Source organism: Salmo salar, chromosome ssa08 (assembly GCF_905237065.1).
Source record: "Salmo salar chromosome ssa08, Ssal_v3.1, whole genome shotgun sequence".
NCBI lineage: Eukaryota > Metazoa > Chordata > Actinopteri > Salmoniformes > Salmonidae > Salmo > Salmo salar.
The window spans coordinates 14,749,534-14,776,701 of NC_059449.1; the positions used below are offsets into that span (position 1 = coordinate 14,749,534).

At 45.5% G+C, this 27,168-nt stretch overlaps 1 protein-coding gene across 13 annotated transcripts in view; it reads left to right on the plus strand.

Annotated features, from left to right (window-relative positions):
* The window catches only part of LOC106610235 (type II inositol 3,4-bisphosphate 4-phosphatase), a 185,049-nt gene that overhangs the window by 101,368 nt on the left and 56,513 nt on the right, over positions 1-27,168 (plus strand). For all 13 annotated transcript variants that reach the window (XM_045722771.1, XM_045722773.1, XM_045722774.1 and 10 more), the window contains 4 exons: positions 7,747-7,861; positions 11,899-11,968; positions 15,978-16,125; positions 22,864-22,994. In XM_045722771.1, coding sequence (XP_045578727.1) covers positions 7,747-7,861; positions 11,899-11,968; positions 15,978-16,125; positions 22,864-22,994 — 464 coding nt within the window. The remainder of the gene's footprint in view (positions 1-7,746; positions 7,862-11,898; positions 11,969-15,977; positions 16,126-22,863; positions 22,995-27,168) is intronic.

Sequence of the window (27,168 nt, forward strand, 5' to 3'; positions counted from 1 at the left end):
CTGTATGTGACTCTCTCTCTCTCCTCTCTCTGTGTTTCTGTTTGTGACTCTCTCTGTGTTTCTGTATGTGACTCTCTCTCTCTCTCCTCTCTCTGTGTTTCTGTTTGTGACTCTCTCTGTGTTTCTGTATGTGACTCTCTCTCTCTCTCCTCTCTCTGTGTTTCTGTATGTGACTCTCTCTCTCCTCTGTTTCTGTATGTGACTCTCTCTCTCCTCTGTTTCTGTATGTGACTCTCTCTCTCCTCTCTGTGTTACTGTATGTGACTTTCTCTCTCTCTCCTCTCTCTGTGTTACTGTATGTGACTTTCTCTCTCTCTCTCCTCTCTCTGTGTTTCTGTATGTGACTCTCTCTCTCTCTCTCCTCTCTCTGTGTTTCTGTATGTGACTCTCTTTCTCTCTCCTCTCTCTGTGTTTCTGTATGTGACTCTCTCTCCTCTCTCTGTGTTTCTGTATGTGACTCTCTCTTGTGGTTGACTGGAAGGCAGAAACTGGGCACTCTTTCTCACATTGCTCATGATTCTATTTTCTCTCTACCTGACTGTCATTTCCTTTGTCTGTCTTGAACTACCTGCCCTGGGCTTTTCATGCTCAATGTTCTAGACACCTTTGCAGCTGACCCGGCCCAAGGCACTGCATGCCAGGGCTGATGGGAAGGCCTAGCCAAGAGTGGGAAAAACCATGCATGCGTCTTACTGTCCTCTCCATTGATTGGTTTGTTTATGCCTCACTCCAACCCCTGATAGGCCCACTCAATCAAGACTAAAACCTTGATGCCTTGTCAGAACAGTTTCTAAACAGTAGTTTGTTCCAGTCCAGTTTCCATGCTTCATGCCTCAATGACTCAGAGACTACAGTGACCTTCGATACAAATTGAATCTTCTTCTCCCCATGTAAGGACCCTCGGATATGGTTGTAGCATCTGTTACAAGCAGCTTTATTGGGTTATAGGGGACTGCTTAAAGTGATTGCGATGAATGAATCAGGTCCCTCAATATAGGTGGCGGTGGCCAAGCCAAAGTCTCCACTACACAGCCCCAGCAGCTGTTAGATGTCACTATGGCTCAGGGCTTTAATTGTTTGGCTGGAGTCATGATTCTGAACAGCAGTCATAAAATGGCCTCCATCGGTCAGTTTAGGACAGGTGTGCATTGGTTTGCTCGAGTGCTGTTGCAGCCTTTTGTGCTTCGTGAATGGGTCATGAGAGTTTAAGGAAGTGAAATGGGTTTGAGTAGAAAAGAAAATGGTTTCTCTGAGGAGGAAAAAAAATGAAATTATTTCCAACTTGATATTTCACAGAACAAAGGGTTGTTATGTTTTACACACTCCCTGAGCAAATCATCTCATTTATGGAGCCATTCTTTATTGACTCCAGTTTGGTTGTAATATTCACGGTTCGTATACGTGTCAAAAACCAAGGATCTTTCGATCCCAATACCACAGACACAAGCTGACAATATATTTATTTTTTCTTAGTATTAAAAGGGCGTTACAGGATAAAAGCAACACAGAACAAAACACAAGGACATGCCTGGGCACGCTCACACCACATGCCCGCTAGAGTCCACAGTTGTTTAGCTTGGAGCATTCGTCGCGTCGCCGCTGGCATCATGGGGTTCCTATGCGGTAGTCGTTGCCTTGGCAGTGTCGTCGTAGCAGGCCCTCGTCTGGAGACGGTGGGGAAAGCTTCATCAGTAACGTCATCATACTGGAAACCATTGGTACGCACACACACGTAATTCACCACTCCAAGTCTTTTTTTACATGACTTAAAAACTTGTAAGCCTATGCAACATTAACCAATTAAAAACAGTACTGTAGCAATGACTTTTGAGCAGTAAGCTATAGACCCAATACATCATAACCACATATTGGCTTTGCTTCAATTGCACTGTCAATGCATTGTTGTTCGGGCCATTCTTTTACAATTATATTTCAAAATTTGAGGTAGGCTATATAATCACACAGGTAATAGATCTGTGGCTGTATTACTTGTGAAGCACAGCTGAGTGAGCATACATTAAAATCATTAGCTTTTTATTTTACTGGGCTGATGGCCTGTGTCTGATGCTCAGTCTCAGCGGAGGAAGAGAGCCGCAGACTCAGGGTCCGTCTTTCAACATCCCACCGCTCTCCCTTTCCTCCACTGACACTGACCAAAAAGGGACACCGTCTTCCAGCTGATGGCGAAACTCGAGTCGCACCGCATTATTTCTGCCTCATGCACAAATTCATGATGTTACTCCTAGAGAATGAACAGAGAAATTGAAAAATTCCTCGATATTAAAAAAGACTCAAGCTGCTAATAATAACAACGCATGCCTGTAGATACACTTTCCTAATCATTCATTACTGCTGCAGTGCTTGTTGTAGTGCTGAGTGGAAATGGGAAGAATGCACCTTTTAGAAGTGTTGAATACAACGTGTTGAATACAAAGTGTTGACAGTGATGAGTAAGAACTTAGACATGAACTCACTCATATAAACAGCAGCTCTTTGCTGTATTCGTTGACAGTCTCTCTCTAGTCATGGTTTTAAACATTTTGAAATCTCACAGTATCAACTTTGCTGTATCTTTCTTTTATGCCTGCTACGTTACTGCAGACACAGTCATCTGAGCCATCCGATTGGCCAGCGGTAGGCTAATAGTACACTTGATCTGCTCTCTGGGCCCGCCAGGAAGGCAGAGTTTGCACCTTCAGAAACATGAAATGGTTCAAAATGGCAACATGTCATCCACCCGGCTCACAGGGCAGCTGAATCAGGTGCACCTACCTCCAACAGCCCAAGAACAACAACAAAAATAGGAACATTGGGTTTTTTACAGAAATGTTTGGCGATCGACTAGGAATGTCTTGAAGATCGACCAGTTGATATTGATCGACCAGTTGGTGACCACTGCTCTAGAAAGTTGAGTGAAGTTCAATCTTTTGTTTCTCTCTGTGGGCTGATGTTTCTGTGCGCACAGCTTGGTCACACTCATCCGGTCCCCTCTCCCCAGACACTGTGGCTGAGCACAGCCTGTGTCACCTGTCCTCTTCCATTGCTGGCTTGAATCTGCTGAACAATGCTCCTCAGGTGTGGGGGTTATGGCTCAGGTCCCTGGCTAACACTCCTTACCACAGCTAGAGAAACACTGAAAAGGAGGTTAACCAATTCAAAGTAAAGGAAGTCGCTCAAATAAGGAAATAAGAAATAAACCGAAACACCACACGATAGGATACATATTTAAACCACTCCTAGGTTAATACATTCAAAATAAAGCACACATGATGGAATAAAGTAAAAGGACTAAATTGAGCAATGTGCATTTCATCACCCAGACTAGTATGAGTTATTAGTACAGATTTGTGTCACTTTGAGACATGTTTGCAAACTGAAGAAGGGTTACAAAATGAATCATCCTTAAATGCAATAAACAGCTTCCTTAATAACTCATTGTTTTGTGAACGATTCCAAATACGCGACAGGCACTTTAAAGACATACTGTCACAGCGGTCGATGAAAGGGGACCAAGGCGCAGCGTGTAGAGTGCTCATTCTTACTTTATTAAATGATAACACTTCAACAAAAACAACCAAACGACAGCCAACAGTTCCGTAAGGTACTCAGACTAAACGAAAAACAACCACCCACAAAACCCAAAGGAAAACAGGCTGCCTGAGTATGGCTTCCAATCAGAGACAACGAAAGCGAAAGACACCTGCCTCTGATTGGAAACCATACTCAGCCAAACCTGGAAAACGAAGCATAGAAAATGAAAACTAGAACAAATTCCCCTTGAACCAAAAACCCCCAAAACACACAAAACAACCCCCCTGCCACGCCCTGACCATTCTACTATGGCAAATGACCCCTTTCACTGGTCAGGACGTGACACATACCTCAACAATTTTTTACCTCCTATTCAACATTCAACAAACCATACCAGTGTTTACTTTACAAACGGCATCGAAGTGTCCCTTTAAGCACCACATTTTTTTTGTCTCTTTAACGAAGCTGCTCTGATTTAAGCACTGTCACAAAAAGTCAACTCTGGGCCAATTAGTAGATGAGGACAGTTGAGCGGGGAGATCAGAGGCGGGCAGAGCAATCTGTAGATACTGTTCAATGCCAACTCCAGAACCGAGGAGAAGTCGTGGGAGGATGGAGGAGAGGAGCTTATTTACTGTCCATCTTTTTTCCGTCAGCGCTCCGCAGCAGGCTGCTTCAATGTTAATTTGAGGTCAATCACAGCTCTAACAGAGAGACTGTAGCTGCGCTGCTCGGTACAACCATCTTGTCAGGAAGGCAACTTCTGTTCGCGCACGCGCTCGCTTGATTTGAACCAACCTCTCCTTAACCTGCCTTTAAGCTATAATGGTAATTATCACTCTCTCTCTCTCACACACACACACACACACACACACACACACACACACACACACACACACACACACACACACACACACACAAACTGATGTCAGAAAACTGTGAAAGCGTGGTATTTTAAAGATGCCAAGTATATGACATATCACCCCCCCATCCGTGTGCAAGCTACAGTCTGTACAACTATGACATCATCTCCCATCGCTCCCACACACAAATCAATTACCTTAAAGACGTTCTCCAGCTATTTGTTTTACTTTTACCGTTGAAAAGCCATATCCCAAATATACATACAGTGAAGGACACACACTAAAAGGCAAAAAAAAAATGTTTAAGCAAAATCGTTTTTTATTTTTTTTACACAACTGCAAACTTCAAGGAGTTGGTCTGATGGGGAGATGTGATGTCATCGGCCTCTCCCCTTTCTTGAGGAGCTATACAGAACAAAAGAGGATACCTGGACCACCTATTGAGATGTGCCTTTTGTGAAGTAAATCACGTGATAAATGATCTGTAAATGAGACTGGTGCAGGAGTTTACAGCCTTGCATGGAGTAGGAGTAGGACTTTAAAGCCTACACTGTTTGTTTCAGTGGAATGTCTCATTATGGTAAGGCGCTCAAGCAATCTGGAAAGTGTACCGAGGTGGGCCACTGTAGCCCCGTTGCAGTAACGGTGGTGGTCTGCTAGCTGTGCAACAGGTGTTAAAAACAACGACATGCTCATCTCATTTTCTTCATTATAATCCGAGGGAACGAGCGGCTCGATCTGGACTGACCATGTTTACTCAAAAGTCAGGGTGACTTTCCGGAATGTTCTCTGTGTGGTGGAGAGGGGGATGAGGGATGAGTGGGAAAGGAGGGAGAGGGGGTGGGGGGGTACCAAGAAAGATAAACACTGAAGCAGATGTCTGGCGTGGGTCCTGAGATCCATCAACAGACTTATGTCTCTCGGTGTAGCAAGGGACCACCGTGTGCAAATGAGTCTCTGAGCGAGGACGCCGCTGCTGCAGTTCCCCGAGTCCCTCTTCAGATCAGTCTCTTCTCCCTCTCCGTCCTTCAACTCACTATCCCTCCCTTCCTCTCCATGGGGTAGCATCCCCTTCTTTCTCTCTCCAGGCCCAGAGTACCTCTCCAGATCCCTCTCTTCTCCCTCTCCATCCCTCACCATCCCTCTCCTCTCCTTCTCTCCCCGGGGTGTCATCCCCCTCTCCTCCCCCCTCGCTCTGTCTCTGTCCCTCTCGCACCCCAGGCTTTGGCTGTGATTATGATAGCGCTTAATTGTCCACTGGGAGTGGGACCAGGCCCATTAGCACTAGATCAATCTGACTGGGGGATTAGATCACATGCTGCTAGCTTAATACCCAGGGAGAATTGTTCATTTAAGTGTGTGCGTGTGTGTGCGTGTGTGCGTGTGCGTATGTGTCTGTGTGTGTGTGACGAACTTCTGCTGGAAATGGATTTCCCATCAGATCATGATTAGAAAAGTAATTGGGGCTCCCTAATATGAGAACGGTGGTATCTGTTTTGTATCTGTTACCGAAGGAGGGAGAGGGTGTGTAACACAGTGATTTGACCACAATGTGCTGGGGTTACACGACGCAACTTGGACGCAGCCATGTTGCTTTTGGATTGCTTCATGTAACAACACCAGATGAAGCAATTCATCTGCAACTTGGTGGCTTCCAGATCAGTTGCAAACTTTTCAACTTTTGTGAAACTCGTTGCAAGCAACACAATCAAAACGAATGCTTTTGTCGCGTGATCCATTCCAAGGTACGGAACTCCGACCCAGTTGTCATGTCAACACAGCTGTTGCTCGCGCTGCCTGTTGCTGCCGGAACCGCCATCAAGGTTGATAGAAGCAACATAATTAGTTAAACGGGAGCTGTATAAATAGATTTTGGCATCATGGCTAGTAAAGGTTTATGTATGTGGTTTGGCTGTCAATACATTTCATTTTTAAGGTAAACCCAGACCAGTTTCAACTAGCTAGCCTAAGCTTAGTTAGTTGCTAGCCTAAGCTTAGTTAGTTGCTAGCTTGGTTAGTTAGTTGACAGCTAGCTAGCCAGCTAGAACAGTGCTGGCAATTTCAATTTGGCTAGCTACATTGTACAGACAGCATTTGTTCTAAATCATTAACGAAAAGGTTCGATTAACAAATGATTTTGGAAAATCACAATGAGGTGATTTACCCAATAAATGACTGGAAGTTTACATATGGAGTGTGCAACTCTTTATATTTTTATAGCTTATTGAATCCCAATGTAACGCAACAGATGCAATTGGTTTAGAAATGTCAAACCACATTGTTGCATGCCATTTCAATGGTGTTTCAGTTGCTCAGTGTATCAGCAAAGTTGATTGAGATGTCACTTCCAACGGCAATAAACATGCTCCATCTACACCTCTATTCTCTGTCCCATTGGCTGCTCCATCTACACCTCTATTCTCTGTCCCATTGGCTGCTCCATCTACACCTCTGTTCTCTGTCCCATTGGCTGCTCCATCTACACCTCTGTTCTCTGTCCCATTGGCTGCTCCATCTACACCTCTGTTCTCTGTCCCATTGGCTGCTCCATCTACACCTCTGTTCTCTGTCCCATTGGCTGCTCCATCTACACCTCTATTCTCTGTCCCATTGGCTGCTCCATCTACACCTCTGTTCTCTGTCCCATTGGCTGCTCCATCTACACCTCTGTTCTCTGTCCCATTGGCTGCTCCATCTACACCTCTGTTCTCTGTCCCATTGGCTGCTCCATCTACACCTCTATTCTCTGTCCCATTGGCTGCTCCATCTACACCTCTGTTCTCTGTCCCATTGGCTGCTCCATCTACACCTCTGTTCTCTGTCCCATTGGCTGCTCCATCTACACCTCTATTCTCTGTCCCATTGGCTGCTCCATCTACACCTCTGTTCTCTGTCCCATTGGCTGCTCCATCTACACCTCTGTTCTCTGTCCCATTGGCTGCTCCATCTACACCTCTGTTCTCTGTCCCATTGGCTGCTCCATCTACACCTCTGTTCTCTGTCCCATTGGCTGCTCCATCTACACCTCTGTTCTCTGTCCCATTAGCTGCTCCATCTACACCTCTGTTCTCTGTCCCATTGGCTGCTCCATCTACACCTCTGTTCTCTGTCCCATTGGCTGCTCCATCTACACCTCTATTCTCTGTCCCATTAGCTGCTCCATCTACACCTCTGTTCTCTGTCCCATTAGCTGCTCCATCTACACCTCTATTCTCTGTCCCATTAGCTGCTCCATCTACACCTCTGTTCTCTGTCCCATTAGCTGCTCCATCTACACCTCTGTTCTCACACTCGCTTCTGCCCTCTTTTCTCTCTCGTTCCCGTAGTTGACACTCTGTCCACTCTCCCCCAGGTCTTCTGATGGTGTGTTGGCGGTGGGGACAGTGTTGGTGAGCCGTGTGAACATGGGGGAGATGGAGGAGGGGGACATGGATCACATCACGGCCGACGTGCAGCAGGCCCAGAAGGTGAGGACGTGTGTGTGTGTGTTTGTATGAGAGTCGTTCCCCTCCAGATGTCTCGGCTAGCACTAATGCTTGCAGGATTAGTCTGTCACTGCTCAAGTGGCCCAATGAGATTCATCAAGCCCTTACAGCCCTTGGATCTTGGGTGTGGGGGTGTGGGGGGGGTGTAGAGTGTGACGAGAGGGCGAGAGTGGGAAAGGGACTCTTAGACACTGCATATGTTTATCGTGTGTGTGCGTACGGCGTTTGCGTGTGTGTGGGGGAGAGAGAGAGCGCAAGCCAGAGAAGCCGTTGGCTTAGACAGCCTGAATGCTGTGTGTGATTATGTGCACAGACAAAGAGCATTAGAGAATTAGAGAGAGGGAGCGTCATACATCCTTCTTCTATTTGTGTGGGATAGTCGGCTAAACCCAGTTCCCCGTAGCCTTATAGCCTTCCTACGAAACTCACCTCGTCTGAATGAATGGCATCTCCCTTGTGAGACCATCCCACCTACAATCAACTATGCTAATCCACCACGACATGCTACGCTGCACCATCTGAGAAACACAGGAATGAGAGCGAGAGAAAGGAAGAGACAGAGAGAGAGAGAGATGATGTCTTCTTCCGAGATCGCCAGGTACCTGAAGAGTGCTCAAACGTCCTACCAATGGGGTGTTTTCACACCAAAAACAAAGTTTATGTATGTACTTTACCTTCATTTGACTAGTTATTACACCAATGGGAATATTTAGTATAGTCTAAATATATAATAATATGTGTAGCATATAAGCACTGTACTTGCAACAAGATGTCACAGTCTCACTTCAGTTTTCAACGTTTGTTTAGGTTTAGGCATTCATTCCGACTGGTTAAGGTTTAGGATAGTGTTAAACAGAAAAAAATGACTGCCTAGCACTGGGCTTGAACCTGTGCGGAGCGCATGGTTTAAGACCCTCCTCTATCTCCATCCACAACGCCCTAGCAAGCCGCAAACCTACTTGATGGTAATAGGCATTCACACTGCCCCTAGTGGATGGCATTGAAGGCATCTCCCGACATCCTGGGGTCCTGGACAAATGTGGAATACAGAAGTTGATCTGGTGTGACCTGGCTGGTAGTTGTACATGTATGAGGAGGCAGTCAAAATGGATCTGCGTACAGTAGAAATTCTCTTTCTGAGAGGAGATAACATAACTCTGTAGCATAGGGTGTTCACTGTAGTCTGTTGACACTTCTCCTCGTTGCAGCAAAATGACCTTTGCTCTCTCTCTCTCTCTCTGTGTGTGTGTGTGTGTGTGTGTGTGTGTGTGTGTGTGTGTGTGTGTGTGTGTGTGTGTGTGTGTGTGTGTGTGTGTGTGTGTGTGTGTGTGTGTGTGTGTGTGTGTGTGTGTGTGTGTGTGTTACCACTGTGAGTAAGTCAGTCACAGAGAGCAGTCTTATATAATTGACTAGGGCTCTAACATGGCTGGCTGCCTCTGGGTCCTGCTCTCTTTTGATGATATAGGGTGTGTGTGTTGGTGGACAATTTCTCTTAACGTTTACACAGCAATTTTTATATTGTTTTTCAGTTGAAACTGTAAGAAGAGTTTAATAAAATTCCACTTGAATTCACAATACGACTGTGCTGCTGCCAGCAACAGTTGGGGTCTCACGGTGCGTCCCTCTCAGACGGTTTAGTGTTGCACCCGTTCTACCATCGCAGTACCTCAATCACACCTCGCAAACTTAGCATTTCCTTCTCATTTAACTTGTCAACGTATTGCCATACAGGACTTCACTGTTGTCGCTTGCCTTTCTCTGCCACTACAATGATGTGGTGGTAGAGAGTTGACTCCAAAATAACAGATTACACGTTGACTCCGGGTGTGGACTCGCATTTTTTGAGTGTCAAGACTCCTAAAATTCTGTATTTTTGGGATGGAGGAGGCTGATTAGTTGCCGTACTTCTGAGAACACAAACACTCGCATCTTTCATAGCGAGCTAGCTAGGGACGGAGAGAGAGGGGCACACTATAGTCCCGTTGGCCACCAGGCACACAGAGTCAGAACCGTGCACTAGCCCTATCTATCGGCTATCAAAAGCTGTATCTTGCAATGGAATGCCGTATCTTGCTATTTCTTAGCTTGCAATGTCTCGGAACTTCAGTAAAGCAAGGCCAATCATCAATGAATAGGCTACGTTATTGAGACGAGCGAGACGCAACACTTCGCTCTCACATAGTCACACACGGTCTCTCTTTGCTTCACGCTGTTCACACCGTGGTAGCCAGCCAGGGCACCAAAACAGGGGGAAATTTGAGTCTTGCGCTTCAACGCTCTTATTTGTTGCTGAAATTGACCCACTATGCTGTTTAGTTTCTCCATATATGTAAAAAAAACCATTTGTTTTTCAGTTAGGGATTTTAATTAACGTTAAAGATCCCAATTTAGTTTGAACTTTTTAGCGTTTAAATGTTCACACCCCTAACACTATGTATGATTATGTGATTCATAGATGCCACTGAATGGAAGTGTTACTGAATGGAAGTGTTACTGAATGGAAGTGCAACACACAAAAATGGAAATGCAATTATCATGTGGAGTTTCACCAAAAGTCGCAATCTCCTGCTCAGTGCCTCTGGCGTGAACAGAGCCACATCATATCGTATGGAGTTTCACCCCTGCTCAGTTCCTCTGGTATGAACAGAGCCACGTCATATCGTATGGAGTTTCACCCCTGCTCAGTTCCTCTGGCGTGAACAGAGCCACGTCATATCGTATGGAGTTTCACCCCTGCTCAGTTCCTCTGGCGTGAACAGAGCCACGTCATATCGTATGGAGTTTCACCCCTGCTCAGTTCCTCTGGCGTGAACAGAGCCACGTCATATCGTATGGAGTTTCACCCCTGCTCAGTTCCTCTGGCGTGAACAGAGCCACGTCATATCGTATGGAGTTTCACCCCTGCTCAGTTCCTCTGGCGTGAACAGAGCCACATCATATCGTATGGAGTTTCACCCCTGCTATATTCCCCTGATGTGAACAGAGCTACCTTGTTTCTCTATATTCCCCTGATGTGAACAGAGCTACCTTGTTTCTCTATATTCCCCTGATGTGAACAGAGCTACCTTGTTTCTCTATATTGCCCTGATGTGAACAGAGCTACCTTGTTTCTCTATGTTCCCCTGACGTGAAGAAACCTACCTTGTTTCTCTATATTCCCCTGACGTGAAGAAAGCTACCTTGTTTCTCTATGTTCCCCTGACGTGAAGAAACCTACCTTGTTTCAATATATTCCCCTGACGTAAATGAAGCTACCTTGTTTCTCTATATTCCCGTGATGTGAAGAAAGCTACCTTGTTTCTCTATATTCCCCTGATGTGAACAGAGCTACCTTGTTTCTCTATATTCCCCTGATGTGAACAGAGCTACCTTGTTTCTCTATATTCCCCTGATGTGAACAGAGCTACCTTGTTTCTCTATATTCCCGTGACGTGAAGAAAGCTACCTTGTTTCTCTATGTTCCCCTGACGTGAAGAAAGCTACTTTGTTTCTCTATGTTCTCCTGATGTAAATGAAGCTACCTTGTTTCACTAAATTCCAGTAGTTGGTACCTGCTAAAGTGTATTTCTGATGGTTTGTCAGCCTCGATGCCACTGACAGAGAGGCCTGAAAACTGTTGGTTGTCACTCGCACTTTGATGTCTTGTCCCGCACGCATCATCAAAAAGGGACATTCAGCAGCTGTGATGGGAAGATACTCATTATCAAAGGGGACGGTGACAAACACATGGAGCGTTCTTGAATGACGGAGGGTTGGTCTGTCTGTCTGTCTGTCTGTGCACCTATGTGTTTAGCTTCACCTGTCGTTTACCTCGTGCTGTCCAAAAAAACACTGAGCAAAATTCAAATGTGTTTAAAGAGCAAGACATGCTGTACCAACAACATGTCAAGCTAGACGTGGCCGCCCCGTTGCTCAGAGAAAAGCGGAGTTAAATGTACATTCATATGTGTGTGTTTGATGGTGGAGACTTGACATGTACATGTAAACATCAAACATCTCTCTCTCTCTTCTTTCCACAGTGCACCTTAGTTTGTGAGTCATCACAGGGAACCCCAAACGACAAAGATAATAGCCCCCTGACAGGTGCTGGTAAGTTCAACTGCGCTTGTTCCTTCTACCTTTAAACACCTATAATTTAACTGCTGACTTCCATCGTCATGGCAACCCCGTAATCAATGGGAAGAGCTTTAAGGCTAATTTTATCCCCTCTAATTTGATCCCCCCGTCTCACCAACCACCCAAATCTCTCCTAGTGAAATTAGTTTATTACTGAAAAGATTTATCTCACATTTTTTGGCATTTTCCCTTAAAAAAAACCTACACCCCTGTAATTACCATGACCTAGTGTTACCCCCAAAAGCAGCTTGAAATTGACAAAGTGTAATAAAGTGATACATTAAGTTAACCCCCACTAGACTTCATGGCTTTCTCATTGGAAAGTGCGCTGCCCTTGACTAACCTTCTCCCGCCAAAGAGATTTGAAGTCTCAATGGGGCTAACCATTTTGATTAAAGAATTCATATTATTCATTCTCAGATTAAAACGGGGAGCCTTGGTTTAAGTAAGTAAAGGGAGGGAGAGCCAGTTGACAGTGGAAAAGGTGTGAGACTAGGCCAACGTTGGCTCTAATGGAATTCACCCCTTTGTAACCTTTTATTCGTTATCTACAGCACCATACCAGTGTCTCCAATGACATCATAGTGGGACCTTTTCTTCTTTTCTATTTGACTACAAGATTTAGAAAATGCATTTTTCAAACATTTAGACACTGGTGTGAGTGCAGAATGATGTACAAAAATATATATAAAATGGTGAAGTTCCCCTTTAAAGCAGGTTTTAATATCCCCAGACAAGGTGAAAGTCCGCCTGCCTCCCTTGGCTGCTCCGGTCCTGGTTCTGTATCTGTTCTGTGTGGACTGGCTGGAGAGACAGACAAGCGGAAGCAACGCCACGTCGATCCTGTGATACCAATTAAGGGAGAAGCCCCCGAATGGCGCAACACACTTCGCTTGTTACCTGGGAGCGGCGAGAAACTAGCAGAAACACCAGGATTGAGAAAAAGAGAGAGGGAAAGAGGGAGGAGAAGAAGAGACTTGAGAAGGTCACTGCTCCCTGCTGTGTTGGGAATATAAAGTCCTTCTTTCCTTTTTCTTATCACTCGTTCCTCTCCAGAGGGGAAAAGAAACCCTTCTGAGTTCCCAACTCATCCTCCTCTTCTTCTATGCTTTCTTCTTTTTTCTTTCCCTTCCTCATTATCGTATCTCGGTACTTTCTAGAAAGTCTTATCTTCTTCTTTTTCTCAGTCTCTATTTCCGTCCTCAGCGTGTGTTGGTATGACTTTCCTTGCAGCTCTGTTCCCTATACCCGTCGTCATTGTCACTTTCTGTCGCAATTAGCTAGTGAGAGGCAGGCACCAGGGGGCTGTGCCACCCGCCTTCCTGCTCGGGGTGGGTTGCAGGAAGGTGGGTGGCACAGCTGCGTCCCATCACTATAACACGCTCCCCGCAGACTTAGAGAGATTGACTAATGCAATTTATCCCTTCACTTGTATTACCTTTCAGAGGGGGGAGAGCGGAGAAGGATGCACACACACATGCACGCAAACACACACACAATACACACACACACACAGGAGGGGGGGACGCCCAGGGAAGAAGTAATTTCCTTAAGAGGTGTGGGGAGAGGAGGACGGAGCAATCTGATTGGCCTTCAGATTAGCGTGGCGGCGGGGGAAGGTCAGAGGTTAATCTGCTCCTTCGACCGTGTCCGCTGCAAGGAGGAAGTACCAGTCATCCCTTCATATCGCTCTCAATCCGTCCCTCTCTCTTTTCAATTCCGACTTACTCTTTGAAATGCCCTCTAGAATCCTGTCCCTCTCCACACAGCAGCAGAAACAGTGTCATTTAATAATCCAAGATCAAGCTCTCCATTGCAAATCATAGCTATACTTTTTCATTCGATGTAATCATGAATATAATGATTATGAAAAAAATGATGGCTAAAAAGCTGAAAGGGCCCACCTCAGAGGAAGTTTCCGCACCTATTTCGAGTATTTCCTGTCCTAGAAAGAAAATCCTTGTTTAGGCTCCACCTCGAAGACTGACGCAGGCTGCTAATACATATTCAGGAATTGGGGGTGGGAAGGTTGTGGTGATTTCCAGGTGTAGCAGAGAAATAACAACAAATAGGCCACTGACTGACAGCTGTCAGTGTAATTATTTAACATGCTAAGCTAACCATAGCCAGCTAATGAAAGTTGTGAAAAAGTCTATTTCTACTGGTGTGGGAGTTTAACCCTTTATTATTTTTCACTTTTCACACTATTGTGTTGATTGCCGACCTCAACCGTACTCTACCAGATCAGATATCAACTTTTTCACATGGTCCTTTCTAGCCTGGTTCCAGTAACTATGGTGGATGGGCTTGGCTCTAGTCTGTCCTAGCCAACCTTCCAGGGGCCTGATTCCTACCTCTCTGACTGTCCTCGACGCTGAACTGAACACCACATTACTTCCCACCCCAGTGCCTCTAGTAAAAGTCCCCTCTGACACATTATCCTCCAATTAGAAGGTCTCTCCACTGCCACACCGCCCCTCGTTGTTCCCGAACATCACAAGGTTGTCACTACACTCTCCAATGCTCTGCTGCCTTCTGTATGGGACATGGGACCCGGAATAACCAGGACAAAGTGCTCAGAATAAGGCCCTGACATGGAATAGGGATGACGGAGTGAGGGCAAGTCTCTGAATTGAATTCGCACCTTGGAAAGTAAATGGATGGCAAATGGGTGCCTATGGTAACGGGGCCTCATCTCCCCTCCTCTTATCTCCCCTCCTCCCGCCTCCTCTCCTCTCCCTACCTCTCACCTCCTCTCCTCCCCTCCTCCCCTCCTCCCCCTTCCTCTCCCCTCCCCTCCTCTCCTCTCCCTACCTCTCACCTCCTCTCCCCCTCTCCTCCCCTTCCTCCCCTCCTCCCTTCCTCTCCCCTCTCCTCCTCTCCTCCTTCCCTCCTCCTCTCCTCCCCTCCTCCCCTTCCTCTCCCCTCTCCTCCCCTCTCCTCTCCTCCAGGAGTTGGACTGACATTACCACTGTTAGTTGGTTGGCTGCAGCTTCACAAGGAAGAGGGGAAGGGTCACACTTGTGATTCCCAACCCTCGGTGCCGTGTAGCTTTTTTGGTAACATTACACATCTTGAAGCCTCCGTCTTCAATGGTGAAGTCTCTTCTTCGACTATCGGAGCGCTCCAGCTTATTACTATTGAGTGACTTCCTTCTAGAACGCTAGCGTGGCGTCTAAGAAAAGGAACAACGACAGCGAACTGCGGATAGCTGTTTGAGGCGTACGGCTTTTTCCGGCTTTCTCGCCCAGCGACTGCCAGCACACTGATAAGAGTATTAAAGCTGTTTTTTGGTTGCCGCATGATTGCTGCTAATAGCCACTCTAGGAAGAAAAAGGAAGAGGAGTGGAAGGGTTGAATTTGAATGGGGTTTAATAGGAGAAGATGGTGAGGCAAAGTTTGGGGAATGAACCATCTTCCCTTTCCTTTACTGCTCTATCATAAACAAACAATTCAAATGGGAATCAAATCCAATGAAGGCATTGTTTAATGATGAAAGAATAATTTTATGGGCTGACCTGAGACCTCTTACATTCTTCATTTTCTAAGTCTTGGAGAGAGAGATGGAGAAAGAGAGAGAGATGTGGCTCTTGGAAGATGAGGCAAGCAACAACCTTATCTATCACAGACACTCTTATTGATTATGGGATTTCATTTGCAGCACGTGCCACATGAAAATACGTTTTTTGAAGGGTTTGAGTTTTGTCTTTGGGTTTTTCCTCGGTATCAACGTTTGTTTAGAACCAAAGCACATCGTCTGTTTGATGTTTGTGAAACTTTGAAATGTCTTTAAAGATGTATGTAATCATTTTCAGTATGTCTTGATGGTTGATACTGTATGTCTCTCTTTCTCTCTCCCCCTTCTACCTCTCTCCCTCTTTATCCCCCCTTTACCACCTCTCCCTTCCTCTTCCTCTCCCTTCTCCCTCTCCCTCCTCCCTCTGTCTCTCTCCCTCTCTCTCTCTCCCTCCCTCTCTCCCAGTCTTTAAGAACCCGGTTTGTAAGGTCTACAAGTTCCAGACGGTGGATTGTAAATGGATGCTGGTGAGAGAACAGATGGAGGAGTGTACTCTGTCCTTCAGCATCCCCAGACAGCTCCTCCACCTCTACATCCAGGAAGACATGAGGAGGTAAGAACCCATCTAGGATCAGTTCAGCCTTTACTGAACCACTGGGAGGGACAAAGCAAAACCTGACCTTGGAACAGTATTACATATGGGATAATGTCTTGTCTTAATAAGCACAGTGATTTGTGAGAAGGTAAACAGCAGCTGATCGAGGATCAGGTAAGGCCAAACTTAACCACTGGGAGGTAGACGTCAACACTGACCTCGGATCAGTGCATATAGAGAGCACAGACCTAAGATCTATTGTAGCAGCCTTACTCTAAGCCTAAATCTAACCACTAGGAGGTACAGTGCATTCATTTGAATAGGGACACTATAGCTCTGGGCCTGCCTACATTAACAGGCCTATTTCAGAGATGTAAATGGTTGTTTAAGAGCTATACTTAGAGAGGATTGAATTATTCAGGTCTGTTTAACACTTCAAAAGGGGATTGTTGTACGCCTGCACACTAGTCAACCAACAACACACACTCACACACACACACACATACACAGATGTACACTTGCATACAGGCACACAGACATTTGCACACGCACACACACACATGCAGAGAGAGACACACACAAAGAGAGAGAGAGAGAGAGAGAGAGAGAGATAAACACACACACCAACTCCCCCCAACACTGCGTTCTGAACAAAGTCCTGGAGCTTTATCGAGCTGAGAGTGGCTTTGAGGAAGATGAAGGTACTGTGTCGCTAATTCACTCTGCTCTTGATCTTGTTAGCTAATTAGTGGTCAAAGTGGCCACAAGATGATGAGGAAAAAGGGATGTTTATTGAAACCATTATGATTCCAGATGACGTTTGAATCCCCCCGGAATGTTCCTTTAAGTTTGTCAGATGTTTTCGTACCTCGATAGTAGTCTGATGATTTTGACTTTAGACTACTTTTGGAGTCTGGAAACATCGGACAAAATTAGATTTGGGAGTTTAATGTCCCTTCTTTAACCACAGTTAACCCTCATTAACCGTCAGTTAACCCTCCCTTGGCAGGTCCAGTTTTGTCATTGTACTCAATAAAGGAAAGGTTAAGATGCTGCCAGTGAATAGATTATCCTAATCAGTTTATAAGAGAGAAGCCACTGTGATGGGTAAGAGGATCTCAGTGTTCTCTTCCCTCAAGGTCCCTATGAGTGTCTGTCAGGACAGATCATTCCTCAACACGCCCGCCGTCCCTAGCAATCCCTCATAATCCCCCGTCCGTCATATAGTCCCTCGGTCGGCAAGCGGTCAATCTCATGGTCAGCGGCAGTATCCCAAATTGCTCCCTATTCCCTTCATAGTGCCCTACGGGCCCTGGTCAAAAGTAATGCGCTATAAAGGATAGGGTTCCATTTGGAACGCATGGAGTGTCCCCATCGGCCCACTAGTTTGGAATCCCAAGTCATTAAACTAGATTAGAACATTCTCAGACCAAGGTTTCCCTCTAGTTCTAGATTAGAACGTTCTCAGACCAAGGTTTCCCTCAAGTTCTAGATTAGAACGTTCTCAGACCAAGGTTTCCTTCAAGTTCTAGATTAAAACATTCTCAGACCAAGGTTTCCCTCAAGTTCTAGATTAGAACGTTCTCAGACCAAGGTTTCCCTCAAGTTCTAGATTAGAACATTCTCAGACCAAGGTTTCCCTCAAGTTCTAGATTAAAACATTCTCAGACCAAGGTTTCCCTCAAGTTCTAGATTAGAACGTTCTCAGACCAAGGTTTCCCTCAAGTTCTAGATTAGAACGTTCTCAGACCAAGGTTTCCCTCAAGTTCCCTCCCTTAAAAGCTATTTTTTTAAGCCTTGTTATTATCTGATCTATTACCTCTAGACTCTAACCTCTCTTAATACTTGCAGTCTGAGTAGAACAATACTTTAAAGCTGGAGTCCTTCATTGAAAGTATAACAAAGCCGTCACCCCACCTCTGTTTTGGTAAAAAAGCGAAGGGATGGACCTGGAGAAACGTAACGACTCTTAAATTCATAGACGGAGCTATGGAGGCAAGGACTGACCATCTATATTTTGGAGGCAAGGACTGACCATGAAAATGATCGTGTTTTGAGGCTGTACAGCGTTTGTTTATGTTTACATTGTTTACAAACAAGCGGATGTTCTGGGTTCTGATGGTGTATGACAGTTGAACCAAACTCACGAGGCACTTAGATGTTCTCTTGTTTAGGAATCAATGGGTACATGTCATTCATTTGTAAATGATGGATATAGCAACTAAGGACTATTCAGAGAACGATCTCGCTCTGTCACTATACAATGGGTATGTATGACACGTGCTCAAAAACACAAGTACGTTATTGAATTTGTTTACCCGCACACATCAATGTATATCTATTATTCACTACAAGGTAGATAGGGAGTTTAAGAGCTTGTTTATAATCCTCTCTGAATGATTTCAGGCGTTCTAGCTACCTCTTGGTTCTGTGTAAAAACTCAAATCAGGCTTTACCCTTTAATGATTAAGATACGCCTTTTAAGGCTGTGAAGTGACACACACACACACACACACACACACACACACACACACACTATGAAGTGGCTTAGTCTCCTTCCCAGGCATCACTTTATGCTAATAGTGGCATCTCTCTTTCTCCTCTCTTCATCCCTCGTTCCCTTTGATGTTGACAGCCATGTTCCAACCTCATCAACATGCCTGTTTAATCTTTGTCCTTTTGTGTGGGTGTATAGCTCTTGTGTGACTCTTTGTGTGTGAGTGACTGTGTGTGTGTGTGTGTCCCAATTATGGATGTGTGTGTGGGCGTTAAATAACATTTCTCCTAGTTTTTTTTATGAATTGATCTGATTGTTTCATGAATTCCCAGCTACGCCTACATTCCTTCCCCATTCAACAAGGAGGAAGTGAGCTCCTGGAGGAATCTTCCGCTCCTGTGAACTAAAGAGCGTCACAGCGGTCTGCCTTTGGTTGGTGGTTGATACCATGGCCTCTCCACACTACATTTCAGTAAAGCACACTATATGAAAATCAGCAGGCTATAGTTCTCTATGTACTTGGCCGTCTACAGTAAAGGAGGCGGGTTGGGTTGTGAAGGAGGAGGCTTCTGTTTGTGAGTCATCTCACGCAGGTTATATTGACCCCAGGCCCAAAGCTCTTGGTGATTAAATTGAACAGGCTACTATAACACAGCATGAAATAAAGTCTCTCACATGACAGGTCTTTGCTCTTTGGAAAATGTATTCTGTACCCCTCATCTGTCCAAGTCAGTTTGAACATAACAGCTCTCTCTCTCTCTCTCTCTCTCTCTCTCTCTCTCTCTCTCCTTTTCTTTCTCTCGCCTTTTCTTTCTTCTGCGTGTCTGTCTGATGCCTCCGTCTTCTTTTGCCCTCATTCCCTACAGTGTCTTGTTCTTCAAGTTTCAGTCTCTCTCTCATGTCAATCTTCTCTGCATTTGTCTCTCTCACTCTTTCTCTCTCTCCTTCATCTTCCCTACTCAGTGTCACTCTTAAGGCCTGTGACTCATTGTCACCCCCCTCCCGTCTATCTCTCTCTTCCCCTCTCTCTATCTCACTGGCGTAACGCAGTTTCTCTGCCCCCCCCCCACAAGGTCAGAGTTTCATTATGCAGTGTACTATCTATAGCTTTCTACCACATCTCTCTCTCTCCCTCCTTCATCTTCCTTATTCATTGTCCCTCTTAAGGCTTGTGACTCAGTCTCCCCCTACTCCCCGGCACACACACTGTTGTTCACCCACTGACGCCCAACCACTGCTGTCTGCCCAGCATCAAAATAACCCGTCTGGGCTGGGGCCTCTTGATACACAAATAACAGTGGTTCAGACAGAAGAATATGGATTACACTGAATGGCTGCAATCTGCTAAAGAGCATGGGTATGGTGTTTGACAAAGTGGCTGTAGCGCTGGAATCAGACAGCATCACAGAGAGAGCATTTCACACACACACACACACACACACACACACACACACACACACACACACACACACACACACACACACACACACACACACACACACACACACACACACACACACACACACACACACACACACAGCATCCTCTCATGAGCATTAGAGCCCTCTCCAAACCCAAGTGGATGGCTGGGTTAGAACAATATGTTTGATTGAAGCATCGAGGCCTCATGGAGTGGGTCTACATTAAACCTCACTACCCCAACGAAACGACACCTATCTGAACGTCCCCATCTCCTACTCTGCAAAAGAGGGCCTATATCATTATCTCTGTCAGCAGTGGTGTCGGATTACCATACAGAACAAAGAGAAATAATCATTTTTTTCCCCCTCTTCTACCCCAAACTGATACTGGAGAATATGTTTGTCCTGATTTAAAAGAAATCGGGTGCCTTTTGTGCGCTGACTAATTTAAAAAGATGCTAATCTTCTGGTTGAAAGTGTTAAGGCTACACGGGAATGCTTTGAGTCGGGAACTTTACATGGGAACTCATCATTGTTCTCTGAGGAAATCTCCACACAATTAAGGGTGGCTGATCTTAGCTCGTAATGAGATACCGGAATGAGATACTGAAGTTCCCTTTTTACGGAATATTCTGGAAGCGAAAAGTCGGAAGCCCACCTGGTTCGGCTAGATAAGTCCCTATTACTTATGGTAATCAAAATTAATGGGGTAGTTACGCTATTTTATATGTTTAGATATTTGTTTGTTACTTGAAATCAGTCTATGGACAAGGACTGCAATCCACGCTGGTTTTGTTGAACTAGCCATTGTCGAGAAATGCTAATAATGAAACAAATATGTAAATATGTAAAATTATGGAACTATCCCTTTAACTCTCTCCCATGATGTTGAATCAAAGCTCCCTATGGCCGTTACCCACAACTCACCTGAGGAGCATGGCCGCACAGCGTCTTGGTCACAGAGCAATGTGTTCCACCGCTAAGTCTGCCACAGCGCCTATTTACAGTAAGTCCTTACTCTCTGGGATCCTTGGGATGTCCCTATCCCATTGAAGTTGAACTTTAAAATGGTTAGGGCTAGGGTTTAGGTAGGGACGACCCAAGGACCCCGGATAGCACTACTCATGTTTACTACCGTAGAGAGAGGGTACACTTTAAGGTGGAAAGGGGGGTCGTGGAGAAATGTTAACTGCACCTGGGCAGCATGGCACTATCTATCTGTTTACTTCTGTGCCATTGTCAGTTGGGTTTCGTGAGGCGAGAGGGTGGAGGGTGGCGATAGATGATTTGATGGTATGTTTGCAAATGTCCCTTAATCTCTCACAAAATACACGTCCTTCGAACATTTCAAAAGATGATACGTTTGCAAATGAATTAGAATAGATCAAACAGTCTGATAACATATTCTTATAGTGGCTAATTGACATTTTAGTGAGTCTGATTAGCAGCACCACAATGTCTGTAGTCTGAGAAACATTGGATCCGTTGTCAAGAATAACACATCTCTATTAAAGCAAATAGCCCACCGAAACCCCCTACGTATCATTGAGATCAAGACCTTCTTTACAGTGGATAGTACAGGCACCGTGTCTCATATCACGTCTGATCACAGCCATTCAGATGATAACTACAACCCAGCCGGCTCAGGAAAACTCACACACAGGCGGTAGCCTGGGTATCAGCTTGGACGCCTCCGGCGACGGGTGGTTATTTCCTCAGCAATGACCTCAGTTTACCTCGGGCCCCTAATGGCAACGTGTAGGGGTATTTTGGCCCTCCGGCTACACGCCTCACAAGCACGCCTCGCTACGAGATGAATCCGGTTACCGCGGCGATCGACTTTGACAAAATAGAGAAGGAGGGCTAGATAGAGGGGTTTATTCTTGGTTAACGGGATCTGGGTGGTAGGATGTCTCTGACTTGGAGAAGAGATGAAGGGGTGATGATGGTAGACGAGTGGATAAGTGGACAAAATGGCTTCTAGCCTGAGGGTGGGATATGTTTCATAATGATCAGTCTATCGACTAAGCAGTGAGGCTCAGGGATGGGGTAAATTGTGTGTGTGTGTGTGTGTGTGTGTGTGTGTGTGTGTGTGTGTGTGTGTGTGTGTGTGTGTGTGTGTGCGCGTGTCTGTGTGTGTGTGCGTGTGCGTGTGTGTGTGTTCCTGCATGCATCAGAGAGGTGTTAAACGGTCTGTTAATACACTCACCACTGTGACAGTTAGGGTCATATAACTCAAACCAGAAGACAATGAACAGCATTAGTCACAGTGGAGGCAATCTAACCGTGCTATTGGCCATGAGCCAGCACAATAGCATCAGATGATGCTGGGAGCAGGGGGTCATAGAATAGGTTCAGTCTTGCTGGATAATACTGTATGTGGTTGTGGTGAACCTGCCAAAGCAATTTTCATGAATGTCTTGATTTACAAAATGCATGCATGTATTCTGTAATGATCTGTATCATCTCAGTGACATTCCTGTATATCTCTACCCAGTAAAGACAGAACAGGGACATGCCTTCCTTCTGAGCCGGGTTCCTCTCTAGGTTTCTTCCTTCTATGGAGTTATTTTAGTTTCCTGGCCACTGTGCTTCTGCTTATGTCTCTGCTTGCTTGGCCAGGCTTTACAAATAAAATGTATTGATTGATTTACTGTCACTCTCTCTCTCTCTGTTCTTACTCTGTCGCTCTCCTTACTTTCTCTCTCCCTTTCTGTGTCAATGGGATATGGGTTTGATTGAACTGAGCTGACAGAGTCTGGTTGAGAAATTCCTTGTGCTCCGTAACGATCCATGTATCTCTCATTGACATTCCCTGTGGATCCCCTGTCATTCCAGGATACAGGAGCTGAGGGACCTTGGGGAACTGTCTCCCCACTGGGACAACCTGAGGAAGGAGGTGATTGGCCGTTATGGACAGGTCATAGCTGCCTACCAGGAGACCCTGGCTGAGCTGAATAAGATCACTGGTAAGACTTACTACGTGCACACAGGCAAGCATGCACATGCTAGTACACGCGTGGACACACACATAGTCACTATACGCACACACATATTTACACTATGCACACACACTGCTTTATGCCCTATACCATGCTATAATGCTCTCTACCTCTAAAAAGAGTAGAGGTACCCTTGGGAAGAAGCAAGCATTTCTGAAGTCCCTCTCTGTGAACACCCTTGCTGAATCGTCTTTGTGTTTTGTTTGGCCTTTTCTTGTTTTTGTTTACCACATTGCCAACGTTTCTGTAATTGCCGATGTTTCACGTTTCGTCCTTGTCACACAGACAAACACATGTTCCTATGTCTCCAGTGGATTGGGATGCAGTGGATACCTTTGTACTTATCATTGCTTGGTAAAGAGATGGAGTCTGAGGCAATGACTTATCAATGACCCAAGCACTGCTCAGATAATCCCTACCATTGTGTCGCTGAGTTGTCTTAGTCCAGCTGCAAATGTACATCAAATCAAGTTTTATTAGTCATGTGCCAAATACAACAGGTGTAGACCTTACAGTAAAATACTTACATACAAGCCCCTAACCAACAATGCAGTTTAAAAAATACGAATAAGAAAAGTAACAAATAATTAAAGAGCAGCAGTCAAATAACAATAGCGAGACTATATACAGATGGTACCGGTACAGAGTCAATGTGCGGGGGCACCGGTTAGTCAAGGTAATTGAGGTAATATGTACATGTAACAGAGAGTAGCAGCGGCGTAATTGGGGGGGGGGGGGCAACCCAAATAGTCTGTGTAGTTATTTCAGTAGATGTTCAGGAGCCTTATGGCTTGGGGGTAGAAGCCTCTTGGACCTAGACTTGGTGCTCCGGTACCGCTTGTCGTGTGGTAGCAGAGAGAACAGTATATGACTTGGGTGGCTGGAGTCTTTGACCATTTTTAGGACCTTCCTCTGGTATAGAGGTCCTGGATGGCAGGAAACTTGGCCCCAGTGATGTACTGGGCTGTACGCACTACCCTCTGTAGTGCCTTGTGGTCGGAGGCCAAGCAGTTCCCATACCAGGCAGTGACGCAACCAGTCAGGATGCTCTCGATGGTGCAGCTGTAGAACCTTTTGAGGATCTGAGGACCCATGCTAAATCTTTTCTGTCTCCTTGTTGGGGAAGAGGTTTAGTCGTTCCCTCTTCACGACTGTCTTGGTGTGCTTGGACCATGTTAGTTTGTTGGTGATGTGGACACCAAGGAACTTGAAGCTCTCAACCTGCTCCACTACAACCCCGTCGATGAGAATGGGGGCATGCTTGGTCCTCCTTTTCCTGTAGTCCACAATCATCTCCTTTGTCTTGATCACGTTGAGGGGGAGGTTATTGTCCTGGCATCACCCGGCCAGGTCTCTGACCTCCTCCCTATAGGCTGTCTCGTCGTTGTCGGCGATCAGGCCTACCACTGTTGTGTCATCTGCAAACTTAATGATGGTGTTGGAGTTGTGCCTGGCCGTGCAGTCATGAGTGAACAGGGAGTACAGGAGGGAACTGAGCATGCTCCCCTGAGGGGCCTGTGTTGGAGATCAGCATGGCGGACGTGTTGTTACCTACCCTTACCACCTGGGGGCGGCCCGGTGGTAAGGTCAGGAAGTCCAGGATCCAGTTGCAGTTGCATGTGTTTAGTCCCAGTGTCCTTAGATTATTGAGGGTGCTATGGTGTTGAACGCTGAGCTGTAGTCAATGAATAGCATTCTCACATAGGTGTTCCTTTTGTCCAGGTGGGAAAGGGCAGTGTGGAGTGCAATAGAGATTGCATCATCTGTGGATCTGTTGGGGCAGTATGCAAATTGGAGTGGGTCTAGGGTTTCTGGGATAATGGTGTTGATGTGAACCATGACCAGCCTTTCAAAGCATTTCATGGCTACAGACATGAGTGCTACGGTTCGGTAGTCATTTAGGCAGGTTACCTTAGTGTTCTTGGGCACAGTGACTATGATGGTCTGCTTAAAACATGTTGGTATTACAGACTCGGGCAGGGAGAGGTTGAAAATGTCAGTGAAGACACTTGCCAGTTGGTCAGCGCATGTCCTGGTAATCCATCTGGCCCTGTGGCCTTGTGAATGTTGACCTGTTTAAAGGTCTTACTCATATCGGCTGCGGAGAGCGTGATCACACAGTCATCCGGAAACAGCTGGTGCTCTCATGCATAGCTCAGTGTTATCTGACCTTGAAGCGAGCATAGAAGTAAACTCAGCAAAAAAAGAAACGTCCTCTCACTGTCAACTGTGTTTATTGTCAGCAAACTTAACGTGTAAGTATTTGTATGAACATAACAAGATTCAACAACTGAGACATAAACTGAACAAGTTCCACAGACATGTGACTAACAGAAATTAATAATGTCTTCCTGAACAAAGGGGGGGGGTCAAAATCAAAAGTCACTGTCAGTATCTCGTGTGGCCACCAACTACATTAAGTACTGCAGTGCATCTCCTCCTCGTGGACTGCAACAGATTTGCCAGTTCTTGCTGTGAGATGTTACCCCACTCTTCCACCAAGGCACCTGCAAGTTCTCTGACATTTCTGCGGGGGATGGCCCTAGCCCTCACCCTCCGATCCAACAGGTCCCAGACATGCTCAATGGGATTGAGATCCGGACTCTTCGCTGGCCATGGCAGAACACTGACATTCCTGTCTTGCAGGAAATCACGCACACGCACAGAAATTATGCAGACAATTACATTGATGGAAGCAACAGTCTTCCTGTAATTTTAAGCTGATCCACCCCTAATTAAAAAATATTAATTAAGTTACTGTCATGTCTATCTCTGATAAGCCTCCTATTAAAGTGATTAAAAACAATCAAGCATCCCAGACAAGTGCTAGAAAATAGCCCACGTTAATATACTGTATGTGGCCTAAGGAACAAGGTTCATGAAATCACTATGGGTATTTACAAACAACACAGGAATGAAATAATCCACATGTATTGATCAGATCTTTACTAATGCTGCAGAAGTCTGCTCTAAAGCAGTATCTAGATCCATTGGATGTAGTGATCATAGTATAGTAGCCATATCTAGGAAAACCAAAGTTCCAGAGACTGGGCCTAATATAGTGTATTTAAATTTTAAATATATATATATAGCATACCAAGACAGTCGATCCCTAATGGGGATCAATAATAAACCCCAGGAAGAGCAGCTGCTGCCTTGGCAGGACCTAATTGTAACAATAGTTGTCATGGAGAGAAGACCAAGGCGCAGCAGGTATGTGAATACTCATATTTAAAGCATCCACTTGACAAAACAATAAAGGTGACAACAGCAACAGTTCTGCAGGCTATGAAACGCAGTGCAAAAACAACCACCCACAACCCCAAAGAAAAACACACACACCTATATAGGACTTCCAATCAAAGGCAACTCAACACACCTGCCTTCAATTGGAAGTCCCAATCAACAACACAATCATTCACATACAAAAACTGCCACGTCCTGACCCCAAAACTAATACAATAGCTCCATCTGCTGGTCAGGACGTGACACTAATGGGGATCAATAATAAACCCCATGTCACGGGTGTGCGTACTGGTAGCGAAGTCAGGTGCAGAAGAGCAGAGTTGTGAACAGGCACACACTTTATTTAGGCAGGAGCAAACAACAGACGGACGCAACTGCTTCAAAACCTCCAGCAAAAATGGCAAAAGTGCAAAGTGCGAAAACAGTCACAAAAGCTATAGTTTATCAAATAAACGTACTTCGTGAAAATAAACACGGATCGTGGAAAACCAGCCTGCTGCGTCACATAAAACACGTAACGCCGCCCGAACAAGGAGAGGAGCCGACTTCGGCGGAAGTCGTGACACCCCTGGAAGAGTAGCTGCTGCCTTGGCAGGACCTAATGGGGATCGATAATAAACCCCAGGAAGAGTAGCTGCTGCCTTGGCAGGACCTAATGGGGATCGATAATAAACCCCAGGAAGAGTAGCTGCTGCCTTGGCAGGACCTAATGGGGATCGATAATAAACCCTAGGAAGAGTAGCTGCTGCCTTGGCAGGACCTAATGGGGATCGATAATAAACCCCAGGAAGAGTAGCTGCTGCCTTGGCAGGACCTAATGGGGATCGATAATAAACCCCGGGAAGAGCAGCTAATGCCTTGAACAAGAAAGAAGACCTGAATAAGATAAACTCTG